The 13,253-nt window shown below is 41.9% G+C and overlaps 3 protein-coding genes across 3 annotated transcripts; 2 read left to right on the top strand and 1 right to left on the bottom strand.

The window, feature by feature from the left end:
• The first annotated feature begins 5,276 nt into the window (after positions 1 to 5,276).
• LOC129595836 (uncharacterized) lies at positions 5,277 to 6,433 on the top strand. Its single transcript, XM_055492964.1, has 3 exons — positions 5,277 to 5,641; positions 5,747 to 6,043; positions 6,168 to 6,433. Exons 1-3 carry the CDS (start codon positions 5,421 to 5,423, stop codon positions 6,319 to 6,321), a joined length of 672 nt encoding a protein of 223 aa, XP_055348939.1. The 5' UTR covers positions 5,277 to 5,420; the 3' UTR covers positions 6,322 to 6,433.
• Positions 6,225 to 9,099, bottom strand: LOC129595835 (uncharacterized). The gene is made up of 3 exons (XM_055492963.1): positions 8,204 to 9,099; positions 7,048 to 7,384; positions 6,225 to 6,842 (listed from the first exon to the last, which is right to left on the bottom strand). The coding sequence occupies exons 1-3, from the start codon at positions 8,779 to 8,781 to the stop codon at positions 6,651 to 6,653; spliced, it is 1,107 nt and encodes a 368-aa protein (XP_055348938.1). The 5' UTR covers positions 8,782 to 9,099; the 3' UTR covers positions 6,225 to 6,650.
• A 1,007-nt stretch (positions 9,100 to 10,106) lies between these two features.
• On the top strand, positions 10,107 to 12,541 carry LOC129595887 (hatching enzyme 1.2-like). Its single transcript, XM_055493020.1, has 7 exons — positions 10,107 to 10,777; positions 10,930 to 10,959; positions 11,027 to 11,157; positions 11,228 to 11,321; positions 11,385 to 11,505; positions 11,598 to 11,776; positions 11,839 to 12,541. The coding sequence occupies exons 1-7, from the start codon at positions 10,675 to 10,677 to the stop codon at positions 12,291 to 12,293; spliced, it is 1,113 nt and encodes a 370-aa protein (XP_055348995.1). The 5' UTR covers positions 10,107 to 10,674; the 3' UTR covers positions 12,294 to 12,541.
• Positions 12,542 to 13,253: the final 712 nt, after the last annotated feature.

Genomic DNA, 13,253 nt, shown 5'->3' with positions numbered 1-13,253 from the left:
AATCTGGTGTAGTAATGCGGCAAAACTATGGCGATAAAACGGTTAATGGCTAAAACTACCCATACCCAGTTGCCGGCGATCATCACAAAGACGAGGAAAAAGTATGCGGCCCTGCAGTGATAACGAAAGGATATTCGCATTTGTGATAAGTACATGGGTAGATTGGAGATAGGCATAGCAGCCAGACAGTAGAGAAGATCTACGGTTACGGAAACGGCTAACAACAACCCTGAACCTCTCTTCAGCCGTTGCAACCGGTAAATCATGGCTAAAAGCAACAGTATGAGCAACGCCCCGATGCTGGTAATGACGAACTGCACGACAATCCAAATGGTCAGTTCCATTGAGCACACGCTGCTGCGGCCTGGCATGGAGGTATTTGACGCGTTGACCATATTTGAAAGCGTGCTGCGCTGCGCTTTGAGATAACACTGACGCTTCACAACCTTCAGTCTGCCGATCGCAAGCAGACGTGGATATTCCGTGAATGTGGTTGTCTACTCTTCATGTAATAATTATACTGATATACAATACTACTAATACTGCTGTAATCAAACGTGGCGTCTTCGTAAGCGAGGCACGGTAATTGCGCAGGCAGAAATAATGAATATGACAATTATGAAGACAGCAAAGAGACTGGAAACTGTGCGGTTATGTGACACTGTGCTGCAGTTCTGGGCGGGCATTTGTAGCCGGCAGCAAGGTGAATGGGTTGAAGTTTTATGATCAAAGAAGCTGCATCAGTCTTCCTGTCGAATAGAGTGGACTCCCACAACTGGTGACGCCAAACACCTTGTACGCAGAACACAAATGAGACATGAATACTGGTTAGCGAAAGTATACCGAGCGTATTGTACCATGGGAAAATTGTTAACCATGATGTCAATCCAAATAACATTGTTCTACATTTCGTGGAACCACGAGTTTGCCTTTACCGTCCGCTCATTAAGCAGTCTAATTGTACAGCGTGCGGAGAAATCGGCTCTTAGTAGGAATAATTCTACCTATGACATTCGAGACGTTGACATTAATATGCAAATAGTGCATATGTTAATAATTAGTTGCGATTAATTAGTATGATAGATTTCGTTGAAAGTCAGTATTGATTCAGCGTAATCATTCTTTCTGTTTATAATCCCAATGATCTGGTAAGTTTCAACCTGTCGAAAATGCGTTTGGTAGCCACCTAATCACGGGTCAGTTTTCTTTTGCAAACAAAAAGAAATCCGTGGTGCTTTGCGCTTACTTGAAAAACTGCTCAAATCAAAAATTGATCAAACTGCTAAATTGTTTCGCTTACGGCGGTATACTATGTACACTAGTGTAACTTATGTAATGAACTGACCGGCCCGTTCCCGTCTAATCTTTTACCCCTTTGGTACGCCATCGTTTCTCTCATCGGAATTCATTTCTGCTTTTCTCCACCAGCATGCATCTGCACGCTTTCTTGTTACCTACCGTCATATACGACGCGATTTCTGTCTGCTATGTTTCGCTGTTAGTTTGAAATTCAGGGAAAACCGAACGGCACCGTAAGGTACAAGGAAAGAAAGCCGGGAATTGCGCACTCGGCATATGCGATTCAAGAACACCGACACAGCTCTCGCTAGGTCAGAGATACACGAATTGCAACAAATCACTAAAGAGTATAGGAAAAAAGTAATGTCAGAACAATAAATAATTAATCATAAGGAGAGATAATCAAATCAGGTAGTGTGCTTGCGACTGTAGGTTACACTGTCAGTGTTTTGAATTTTCGTCACCCGGTTTGGCAGTATGATGGAAATTAGAAGCTTCCCAAAATCCTTTCTTAGGATTGCTTTGTAATCCGCACTAAAGGCTAACAGGAAGATCTGCAAAAAACATACATCAATAAAATATTGTTAATAAAAAATAAAACCAAAAATGTAGCCTTACGGGATTTGCCGAATAAGGCAGTAACTGTGCAGTCTTGGAATATATGATCGCTCTGATTTCTCTTCCCCACCAGATGGGCGGATACCGACTCAGGATCGGGATCGGCAGTGTGCAGATGCAGTACCACAGAAAGGATAGAAACAACGCTTTGGCCATGGACAATCTCCGTTTCATCGTGCTGCGCTGAGTGGCCGTACTCGTGTCTACCTTGTTGCCAGAACGAAATCTATTCCGGCATCGAAGATACAGAAACATGCAGCCGTACACAATACCTAGCACCGCAGCGGGAAAGTATGTGCCTGTTATCGGTTGTAGTCGAAAGAGTGTAACTTTATATCAGGCTCTACGCGTACCATTCCGCAGTGCCCCGATGGTAGCTGCCCGTAGACGATGCCGGGAACCGTGTTTAGGTTTTGCATACCGTTGGCCAGAGCAATACCCCCGGCAAACAGCAGGGCTGCCACCGAGAACCGCTTTGTTGATAATCTCGTATAATAATGCGGAAACACTATGGCGAAAAAACGGTTCATGGCTAATACCACCCTCACCCAGTTGCTAGCAATGATGATGAACACGAGGAAAAAGTATGCGGCCGCGTAATGGTAAGGAAAGGATATTCGCAGTTGGGACAAATATATGGGCAGTGTGGTTATCGGCATGGCCGCTAGACAGTAGATAAGGTCAATTATGATGGAGACGGCTAACAGCAGCCCTGAACCGCTCTTTAGTCGGTGCAGTCGGTAAATCATGGTCAAGAGCAACAGCATGAGCAGCGTACTGATGCCGGCAACGACGAACTGCACGAAAATCCAGATGGTCAATTCCGCTACGGATACGGTGTTGAGGACAGACGTGGTGGTATTGGATGCGTTGGTCATCTTTGACAGCGCGCTGTTCACATAACCTACATCTAAACTAACGTAGACGTTTGGCTGTTACCGAGCAGGCGCATAAAAGTCCGAATTATCGGTATTTATTCTTGTAATGCGACTGGTGATATTGCTCGTTTGATAATAATAATACTGTTGTTAAATGTCACATTCTTGTGAGCAAGACAGGACTGATCCCCGATAATTGCGTACGTTATGAAAATGTTTTCATTAACAGCAACCTGTAACAAAGATACTAGAAAATGGGATGCTACAAATACATCCAGTTTACGATTGTGTTACCGATACTTCTAGTACTTGAAACAGTGGTTGTGCCAATGTATGGATGTTTCCGCTTGTTGTTTGTAATAAAATGAGTCAGCGGATTATCTCCTTTTGCGAAAGCATTTATTTCCTGGTAAACTGATGCGTTCTTAATTAATTTTCTTTAGCAACTAGGTAATTAGCAAGATTGACCCGGGTATTTTTCAGAGATTCCCACAGCCTACGGTACCAATATAGGTAGATAAATGCGTTTTTGGTTGATATAGAGCCACACTGAAACGCCTAAGATGTGTGGAGAAACGGTTCTTGGTAAGAGACACTTCCGGTAATATGCAATACCTTCTAGTAAGTCGTTATTATAGTCTGTACGACCTAGGTTCGGTCGAAAATTGATATGTCCCTGTTTCTGTCGCGAGGTAATCTCGTCTGTTCCGCATATAGAATCCAATCCACTGTTTGGCACGAGTAGGCTTTATTCGACGGCCAATAAGGAGTACTTTAGATTCGCAACGCTTCATGCACCCTTGAGAAAGTGCTGATCCAAGATTCAACGTTTTTATATCGTTCCAAATGCAGGATATGTCTTTATCGGGCACGCGAAACTCTAACAGTCATCAGTTGACCCTTATTTCCTGCTTTTTTACGGCTTTTTTCTTCGTGAAATTATGGAACCGAAGCGCATAAGCAATAGTGCAGGCGACGAATCTGCTCGAACAATTCATCTGGCAAGATTTTTGTGGCCATGCCGTTATCTTTCTCTGATAAACACAGAATACCAACAATACCGCCCTCCAACGATAAAATCTGCAGGTTGCTCAAAACTTAAAAGTGCACGGTTTTATTGTGGTGACAGTCAGTCGTGGTACGACTACAAACATCCCGCAAAACGTATCGACTGTCGAGCGAAAATATTTTTTTGCGATTCGTAAGCAAATACCGTACGTCCCAAAATTGGGGGGGGGGGGATTAATTAAATTTCATGTTCAAAAGCATCGGAAAGAAATAATGCTTTCATGTGATCAAAATGCAATTACTGGAAGATTATGCAAGTACATATAAGCAACTTTAAAAAAGCAACTTGTTGATGGCCTTTTGCCTAATAAAGAACACTTTAAAAATCATTATTGAAATAACTTATCACGATTCACCGGTAGTTGCAGTGTCAACCAACTGCGCCTGGGAACTCAAATAAAACCGTTATGACATGTCTTTCTCTGACTACTCGTGTAGTCTCTTAAAAGCACACGGTTTGCGTGCAAGAGAAGCTGCTTACTACCTTTCGAGGTTTGTTCGCAGATCTGAATTTCGCCGTAGTTTTGTTGCTTTATGAGTAGATCTTTTCTGGTTTTTAGACGGGACTGGTGCTTCTTTTACTACAACAGCTTTCAGGAAGGCTTGGTTCAAGGCTAAAGAATTTTTTCCTATACTAAATCTTATCATTTGGATAGCATTTGGATTTCGATCGTAATAACAGGTTTTATACTTCCCAAAAACTGTGGAAAGTGCGTATGCCGGTTTGCGGAACTCTTATCATTAATTTTTCTGTTCGTGTGCGAATGGGCAGATCTTTTCTGTCCAAGTTTAACACTCTACTATTATAATAAATAATTTTTTTTAAATTCAGTTGGTACGGGCATCGTTTACTTTACGTAGTACGGGCACACACACCAAAGTTTCAAGTTTGCTAACAGCGAAATTGTAGCGCCATTTCCAGCTGCTTTTTATTGTGAAAGCTGTACAAGTTGCTATACAAGTTACTTTTATGGCAGTCATGGCATACTGTTTTTGCTAATTAAGGTCATGTACATACTGCAAAATTAAACGCGAAGGGCAATATTCGTACATACATATGTTTTTAAAATTATTAATTTAAATGCACTTTTGGACCTCAGAAGAATCGCCGGGAAAACAATGGGTTGATGGTAATCCATGCAAAGAAAACCATAATTACCCAATTGTAATTGCTATCGACAATCACGATCGATGTACGATTTCTATGATTGTGACATGCAGTCGGTGCACATGCAGACTTTTGTCGAGGTAACACGTACTGCAGTTGGGTTTTCCTACCCTAGTGTCTGTTTATTGTGAGTGTTTGAAATTATAATAATATATGCATATTGACTATTGAGTACACACATTCCGCAAGCACCGATAGGATAAACTCGGTACAAAGTACAAACCGTACAGTCACTATGCAGTAACGTACCAGAATCGAAATTTTTATTCTGCTTAGTGTGCAGTGGTGCCCCAATTGAAATAAACTGGTTTCCAGATCGGAACAACTCGTTGGAAGAACCAGATCGGAATAATACTGCAGCGTAGTGTCAGACAGTTTCGTCGCCAATCATGAGAAGTCTTCTAGTGTTCGTTGTTGTAATAGTCATATCCTGCCTATTTCATCCTGCGGCATGTGGTTATGTAGAAGACTGTCGAAAGCTTTTAGAGAAATGCCAGTCTTATGCTACTCCGTCTGCAAGAGGGCCTCCGTTTGATTTTAAGACTGTTCCTTGGCCAGTAACCGATGATTACTTACAACTTCACCGCTCGTTCTCCGACCGTTTCTGCCGGTAAATAATATATGTCTGTGGGAAAGCGTCGTACGAAATTACTGTCGCTGTATCTGGCGTAAAAAATTCTTACTTATTTAACTCCGATTGACAATTTACTTGTAGAGGACTGAGTGAATCTGGACAGTGTTTCCGCGATTTAAATAGCCGTTGTCCGGGAATTTTTGATTACTGCCACATGGGTAAATCTGCACACGGATGGTTCCATGGCGAATACCTCATGGCTATCAGCAAACTGTGCCAACTGCCCCGCGGCTCGTTACCCTATGCCAGTGCGTCTTCTCTCTGCGGTCGCAAAACTCCACTTCTTCCATATTGTATGAAAAAGATTTTGAGCACTGATTTGAACCATTACGAAGACATTTCACCGGATACGGAATCAGCACGTCGTAATGTGTGCGAGTACGTTAAAACACACAGTAATTGGTACCGTATTTTTTTTCCATAAAAACAGGGATTAAGGTCTCGTACTTGAATGCGTTATAAAATTAATAACTTTGATCTGATACGGATGTGATTGATTTAGGTATTTCCAACTTGTTACCGCGGGAATTGAAGCTGAAGGCCCCGTGCGGACCGAATTAGTAGAGATGTGCGGTAGCGAAGAAGTGGTCAATGCGTTGGTGGCCGAGCAAAAGAACATATATTCTTTGAACTGCATGGATCAACTCAATTTTTGATAGCTATATTTACTCGTATAACGCTACGTCATGCAGGCTGCACCTGCAACAGTGTGCATGTTGTCGGATAACTCTAGTTGTCTTTTTTTTGTTATAAAATTTCATTTTATTGCTGCTCCATTCCATAATCTAAAAACACTGATGCGCGAAAAAAGGAAAGTACAGGTTTTGTGCCTAATCGTTTCTGCTGTATTTCTTGCGCAAGCTGACTTTGCAAAGCTGAAAAAGGGCCAGATTATATGGTACGTGTTATACATGTCCCACAAATAATAATATTAAAATTTGAAGGTCAGCCAACTAATGCGTGATGATATTTATTCCGAGGATCGCTAAAGTTTGATGTCATGTGGCGGGTTAACACTGCTGAAGGCCGGATTAACAGTTGCTTCGCTAGGCTGCACTGCCTGTACAGTTGTGTGCGACATATGTGCAGGAGTGGACGGAGACGCGGCTGGCACGACAGGCCGACAGATTTTGCGCAAAGTGTCCCGGTATTCGGCATTCAGGGTGTAATACATAATCTGCAATAGCAAACCAGGGACTTTATAAAAATATTGATCGATTATAGCTACAAAAAGCCTACTTAATTTCAAACGAATGTGATTGTGATTATTTGTAAAATTGTTACAATGGGACTGTTGTACGTATTTCATATCGATTTCCGATGCGTCGCCAATTTAAAGTGTGTACTGATTTTGGGCTGCACTATATCAGCATTATTTTTACCGGTTTTGTGGAAAATCCAGTAAACAACAATGTCCGCAGCCACAGCAAAGCCATGGGGTGTTTGGCAAAAATTTGCGGGACAATCGCCATCATAATGGGAATAGGGTAGAAGCACAGGCAGTACCAGATGGACGAGGCGAACAGCATCCGCGCCATAACCAGCCGGCGACTGATTGTTCTTCCGGCATTCTGATCGGCGCTTGTTTGCACTTGGTTGGTGAGCTTTTTTTGCCCGTAATTGGACTTCATCACGGTAAACAGGCCGATATAGATGCTAAGGGTCAGGCCCAGGGGCAAGTACATTCCGACGGTGGTGACGCCATCGTACACGTGTTCCCTGAAAAATCCTCATCACATGCAAACATCCTGGGTCGGTTATTCCGGTAATTGCCGGTCTCGGAAGCTAACCTATCAGTGCACTGGTAAACAGAGTTCTCGGTTTTTATGATTCTGCATTTTTCCTGCTACAGCTTACAAACAGTTTTTAAGAACTATCCTCGGAATAATGATCGCATTTAAGGTGTAAGTAAATACTATTAATTTTATGTATTTTATTAAGTACTGCCACTGTATATTTTACCAGTTATCGGGTACGTAATCGGAATAGCTAATTAGCTACTGTATAATATGTACTGCTGGAGGTTGATATAGGAATCATACATTTATTACGAACCGTAGAGACAGCGTAGACCAAAAGAATAGCGAGGAAGAGATGCAGCATTTTTTGTATTCATAAAGGCATACGAACGAATGATTTTCAAATGATTTGAATGATTTTCAAATTTCGTTAACATGATTTTCAAATTTCGTTAACAAAATCCATTAAATTTCGCTAACAATTTTGAGCAAAAATTAGTGCATTGGTATCTAATTCGCGTAAAAAAATCTACCAGAACATTATTTCACATTTGGCAGCGCTTTGCTGTCACCTGCACCTTTTAATTGACGAATAATAACCGGTAATATTGTACTATCCAGACATTTGCCACTGCACTACAATACTTTTTTGCTAACTGCAAATGCTGTTTTTATTCCATTTATTGGAACAGTACAACATAATTACGTTTACGCTGGCTTTGATCCGCAATCTTATTCTTAGTGCGCCTCGAGATACAGTACCATTCATTCGAGTTTTAACAAAAATCAAGTTGCTTACGTTTGGGGTTGCAGTCGGGTTCGAACAATTCCACATGCTCCCAGCGGTGGCATGGAATCAAACCGCCCTCCCACACCGGCCGCAATGGGCGCTGCCGCTCCCAGTCCAAACAGCCAGCTGCTCGCCACCATGGAAGCTCGCATGGTTCTTGACGTCAAATGTCGGTAGAAATGCGGTCTGGCAACCGCCACCAGCCGGTTGATGGCCAGAAACGCCGCTGACCAGTTGGACGCAAACAGGGTCACCCAGTAGGTAAACATCGAATAGTAGCAGTAGCGGCGATTAGACGTGGAACCGGTCTGTACACGAAAAACATCCGCACAGAAGAGATAAAAATGCACGGTGGCAAGAAGGGCTTCCGTCAGGATCAGATGCATCATCAGCACGCCGGTTCCCTTATGGAGAGATTTCTCCGAGAATATGATTAAAAACAGCACAATGTACGATAGCGTGCCAAGTACGCATATAATTAGTGACACAATGAACCACTCCGTTAAGCTCTCTAATGAAATCAGTGGCGACCATGGCCTGGTTAGATTAATCGTGATATTATAGGTAAAATTTAAACTAACATTCATTTCTGTTAAAGTCGATACCGGTTATTTGATAGAAAGCAAATGTAACGATCAGCCTCCACCACGCATCATAATGTGATGTGGAGGTATCCGCAAAGCGGTAAACACCACATCCTGTGCAAGCATGGCTTTGTAAGCGTCGATGAGGGTAATCGAAAATAATATTGACATTTTTTACTGGCGGGACACACTGTTGCGGTAAGGCCAAGGGATGAATCAGACTGATTGTGCGGAACAAATAAACGCGCCTATTGAAAAAGAGAAGAGTCCACTAGTTACCACCATAAAAACACTCCTCAATTGCTGGCGAAGCTCCCTGTCCATGGCATAACAGATCCATTAACTTAGCGCAGATTCCGTGTCGTTTTTATATTCTCCAAGGACCCTTGTTTGTGCGCTTACGTAGTTTATAGTTTATACATTAATACATTAATGAGAGCTAGCACGGCATTGTGCACTCGGGTAGCGCGCATACGAGTAGGTGGTTAAGGAGACGGTTTACTCCGTATAGCTGATTAGATCGAGAAGCAAAATTGTGCTAATTAATTGTTACATGACAATCAACAGTTCAACTGACGTCATAGTGCGGAAATATCTCTTGTTGCAGCTACACACTACAGCCTTGGTATACAGGTATTGGATTCGGGACACAGAAAAAAGTGTTGATAATGCATGTTGGAAAGGAAATTCTAAGACCTGCATTAATTTGTAACGGAAGTAATGAATTGAACCGAGGGAAACCTTACAGGAGTGGTGAAACCTTAATGATTGGAGAAACCTTACCTGTCTCCATTCATCTTACAATCAGTCGTTCATATTTCTCTAGCTTGAGGGCTGGCTGACGTAATAAATATTATCATATTACTGATAACGATTAATAATTGTTTTCAGGAAGATCATTTTGTGCAGTTTTTGCAAATTAACAAGCTAATACTGCTGTGTTGGATGCGATCATGTGCAGACAGTATTACTGATTTTGGCGAAACCTAACAATATACGTACCGGTAGCTCTTTTACTAGAGTAGGTTGTTTTCGATTTATAAGTACGCTGTAAGTACTAAACAAATTCCGTACATTATAATCCATATGTTTTGATAATTCAGTTTTTTCAACTTAGTTTTTATAGAAAATGTTCAGAAATATAGTTTTAAATCGAAACTACAATTAAAGTACAGCAATTAATTTGTTTGTTTTACGGTTTTCACCTAGGAAGGGAATTATCCAACCTGAGTTTGTACGTACAGGCATCCAACGAATCAATAGTAAAAATTAATGGTTAAAACTTAATTTGCATAGTCAAGATGGCTGGTCTCGACGAGGACAACAAAAGGCGCCGGTACTCATCGACGCAATGAGAACGGAACCGCCAAAACAGTTCTTACTTAATCACCAAGGTGGATCCAGTGAGTCACGCTGTGCTACCGCGAATCAACCGCCGTACATTGGCGCATAATGCACAGTCGGCAAAAAACACCTATCCGGTTAGGAAAGGTACCGTCGCTCATAATCATTGCAGACCCATGTTAATAATCGACAGAAGCAGCTGCTGATAGTTGAACACCGGTGTACTGTTTACATTAGCCAAGAGGGCCACTATGTATCATTGTGTTCGCACATAAACCGCGGCTGATTATACACGTTGAGTCTATTTTTCTACTCAAATAACCACAATAGCGCTGACTTCCGTCCTTTTTTAATATTCTTGTTCCTCAAGATCGTTTCTCGCTCTATTGCCGATATGTTTATGGGATAGTTATGGTAATAATCGTCCATAAAGTGGTGCCTTGGAACATATTTGAGCAGTCGGCTGACGTGCAAAAAGCCGACATTCAGTTGCATTAATTCTTAGAATACAGATCTGTAGTGTCCCAAACAGTGCTGTTCAGATTTATTAAGATGAAATCAGCTGTTTGCCTCGTCTGTTTTTTCCTGTTCCTTTATGTGGATGGAAGACCGATCGATAAGCGAAGTCTGGATTTAAGTAGCCTTAAAGATCAAGGTATTTTTGGGTTGTATGTACTTCCCTTTGCTACAAAACTGCCTGCCGTAAGGTAAAAGAAATACTGAAATGAATAGCCGTGTCTCTTGTATATATTTGAGCTCGTGCAGTTTAGGTGAATAGTTCTGTTATTTGCTCATTATTTTTTGCAGCAATAAAATACATCAAAGGAATTCCTGCAAGTAAGTTAGATCAAGTTTTGTCATAGCGCAAGCCGAACTTGTTGCTTAAACGCTTAATGATCTTCAGGATGGAGAGAATTCATACCGGACGAAGTCTACCAGAAAGGCATGCAGAAATACAAGCAAATCAAGGGTTTTTTGGAGCATTTCTTCGAAGGGGATATTGCCGGTATCGGTATAGGCGGACAAGGCAATCAAGTAGGCAATAAAACCCGCCCATTGTTTTGATAAATAACAAGGAAGCGCAAAAACGGTTCTTGTTTTGCAGCAAGCGGTATTAGCTGATGCTTCCACTTTGGCTGACCATCAAAAGTATCTCTGGCCCGGTGGAGTGGTACCATATGATGTCAGCAACGCTTTCGGTATGAGCTTATGCCTGTTTACCAGCTAAATTACGGATCAATTAAAAAAGTATACAATTGCAGCGGATCACGAGAAGGAAGTGATTCAAAATGCTTTGGATGACATGTCGAAAAAGACTTGCATAAAGTTTGTCAGGCGCACCAACGAACCCGATTACATTAGTTTCATGCGACGAGCACTGGGGTTAGTAAAAGATTTCGCTGTGAAAAACTTTTGAAGAGTGTGCTTTCTTGGAACTAATTATTATAATCTTGCATCATTTGCCGGTTTTGCAGATGTAGCTCATACGTTGGTCGCCAAGGCTCGCGCCAGTTTGTGGATCTACAGCCCGGATGCATTTATGAAATCGGCGAAGTCCAGCACGAAACCATGCACGCTATTGGCTTTTATCATGAACAGAGTCGAACGGATCGCGATGACCATGTCAGCATTGTTTGGGACAACGTAAAACCAGGTATCAAAACAACGAATACGATGCTACGTAATGGAATCGCCGGTGTACGCGCTGATTTACAGATCAACGCGACCAGTTTAAGAAGTACGTCTCCAACACTTTCGGCTTACCATACGACTACGAATCCATTATGCATTACGGATGGAACTACTTCGCCATCGACGATTCCAAACCGACGATTCTCCCGAAAATGAAGGCAGCTATTGGGAACAGAAAGGTTATGAGCGCGCTGGATGTGGAGCGGATTAATAAGATGTACAACTGTCCACAAGCCGGACAGGGCATGGTCAATATTCCAACAGCATGGTCAGCCAAAACCGAGCTGAATCCCGATTGGCGTCCAGTCGTCACACCGGCACCTGGCAGTGATACGGCCACAAAATGTTTCCTAAAACAAAACAACGATCCGCAGACCACGACCCAAGCGTCGGGATTGACTGGGTGGCTGTTCCAGAAGTTTAAGAATGTCGCCAAGGATAAGGCCAAAGATGTTGTCTGTGGTGTGATAAACGGTTGAGCAAAAGCAGTGTTACATACAATACAAAAATTTGCATACATGCATGAGTAAAGCCGGTGTATTTCTTGTCTAGCTCTCGTTACTCTGGTGTGCAAAAATGAAGAAAACGTTCATTTCTGAAAAGTATTGGAATGGTTTAATTTAATTACGGCCGGCGAAGGGCGGTCGACAATACTGTCAAAGTTACTTAAACGGCTCCGAGTCTCCGACTGGGAATGACGCTCGTTCAACAACGATGTTTTGTGTTTTCCGCTCAACGTTAATGCATCCAGTGTAAAGATCTAGCGTAACTGTGCGTTAAATTATGACTATAAAGGAAGACTTGGCGCAGACTTGCAGTAATACGAGCAATTTGCAGTAAGTTGGTTGAGAGGTCTATAGTTATCGACTTGAGCGTCTGACCATTTTGAAAAGACTGTCAATAAGTGGACAGATGTATTTTGCCATTTATTAACTTATAATAACGCAGATATCGAATCTGATTTATTCTGTCATCAAAATTTAGGTTGAACAAGCGCAGGTGTAGAACCGTTAAACTTGAGCCGCAGTTCTAGTTGACTTTCGCGCACAGTCACTACTATCTGCATATATGCGTAATTAGAAAAACGTAACTATGTGGATTTTTTCGCTGTTTCCGGAGTTCACATTTTCCAGAACATGTTGTTTTCAAACTCCCCAGTGTCAGGAAATCAGTTTATAAGTCGAGTATTATCTTTCTTGGGAAACATGCACAACGGGAAGTAGGGAATGAATAACATTAATCTATTCGAGAAAATCGAAAGGATGTTCTTACTGGTCTAGCTAACAATTGTAAGAAATACTAAAGGATAAGAAACCTACGAATATATTGATTGTGAAAAGGGGTGGAGTACGTGGGAATACGTTGTTGAGGTACTTAGTTCATTGCGTCGCCCTTACAATGTTAACTCGTTTTTGAAACGGGCTTGTACGTATTACGAA

This window comes from Paramacrobiotus metropolitanus, unplaced genomic scaffold (genome assembly GCF_019649055.1).
Source record: "Paramacrobiotus metropolitanus isolate TYO unplaced genomic scaffold, Prichtersi_v1.0 Parri_scaffold0000083, whole genome shotgun sequence".
Lineage (NCBI taxonomy): Eukaryota > Metazoa > Tardigrada > Eutardigrada > Parachela > Macrobiotidae > Paramacrobiotus > Paramacrobiotus metropolitanus.
This window is presented reverse-complemented; position numbering and strand designations above follow the sequence as displayed.

Coding starts and splice junctions, on each gene's coding strand:
- LOC129595836 (XM_055492964.1), top strand. CDS start 5,421: ATGAGAAGTCTTCTAGTGTTCGTTGTTGTAATAGTCATATCCTGCCTA. Junction 5,642..5,746: donor TTCTCCGACCGTTTCTGCCG/GTAAATAATATA, acceptor ATTTACTTGTAG/AGGACTGAGTGAATCTGGAC. Junction 6,044..6,167: donor GCACGTCGTAATGTGTGCGA/GTACGTTAAAAC, acceptor TGATTGATTTAG/GTATTTCCAACTTGTTACCG.
- LOC129595835 (XM_055492963.1), bottom strand. CDS start 8,781: ATGAATGTTAGTTTAAATTTTACCTATAATATCACGATTAATCTAACC. Junction 7,385..8,203: donor ACCCGACTGCAACCCCAAAC/GTAAGCAACTTG, acceptor AGGATTTTTCAG/GGAACACGTGTACGATGGCG. Junction 6,843..7,047: donor CTGGATTTTCCACAAAACCG/GTAAAAATAATG, acceptor TTGCTATTGCAG/ATTATGTATTACACCCTGAA.
- LOC129595887 (XM_055493020.1), top strand. CDS start 10,675: ATGAAATCAGCTGTTTGCCTCGTCTGTTTTTTCCTGTTCCTTTATGTG. Junction 10,960..11,026: donor CATCAAAGGAATTCCTGCAA/GTAAGTTAGATC, acceptor AATGATCTTCAG/GATGGAGAGAATTCATACCG. Junction 11,777..11,838: donor TTGGGACAACGTAAAACCAG/GTATCAAAACAA, acceptor GCTGATTTACAG/ATCAACGCGACCAGTTTAAG.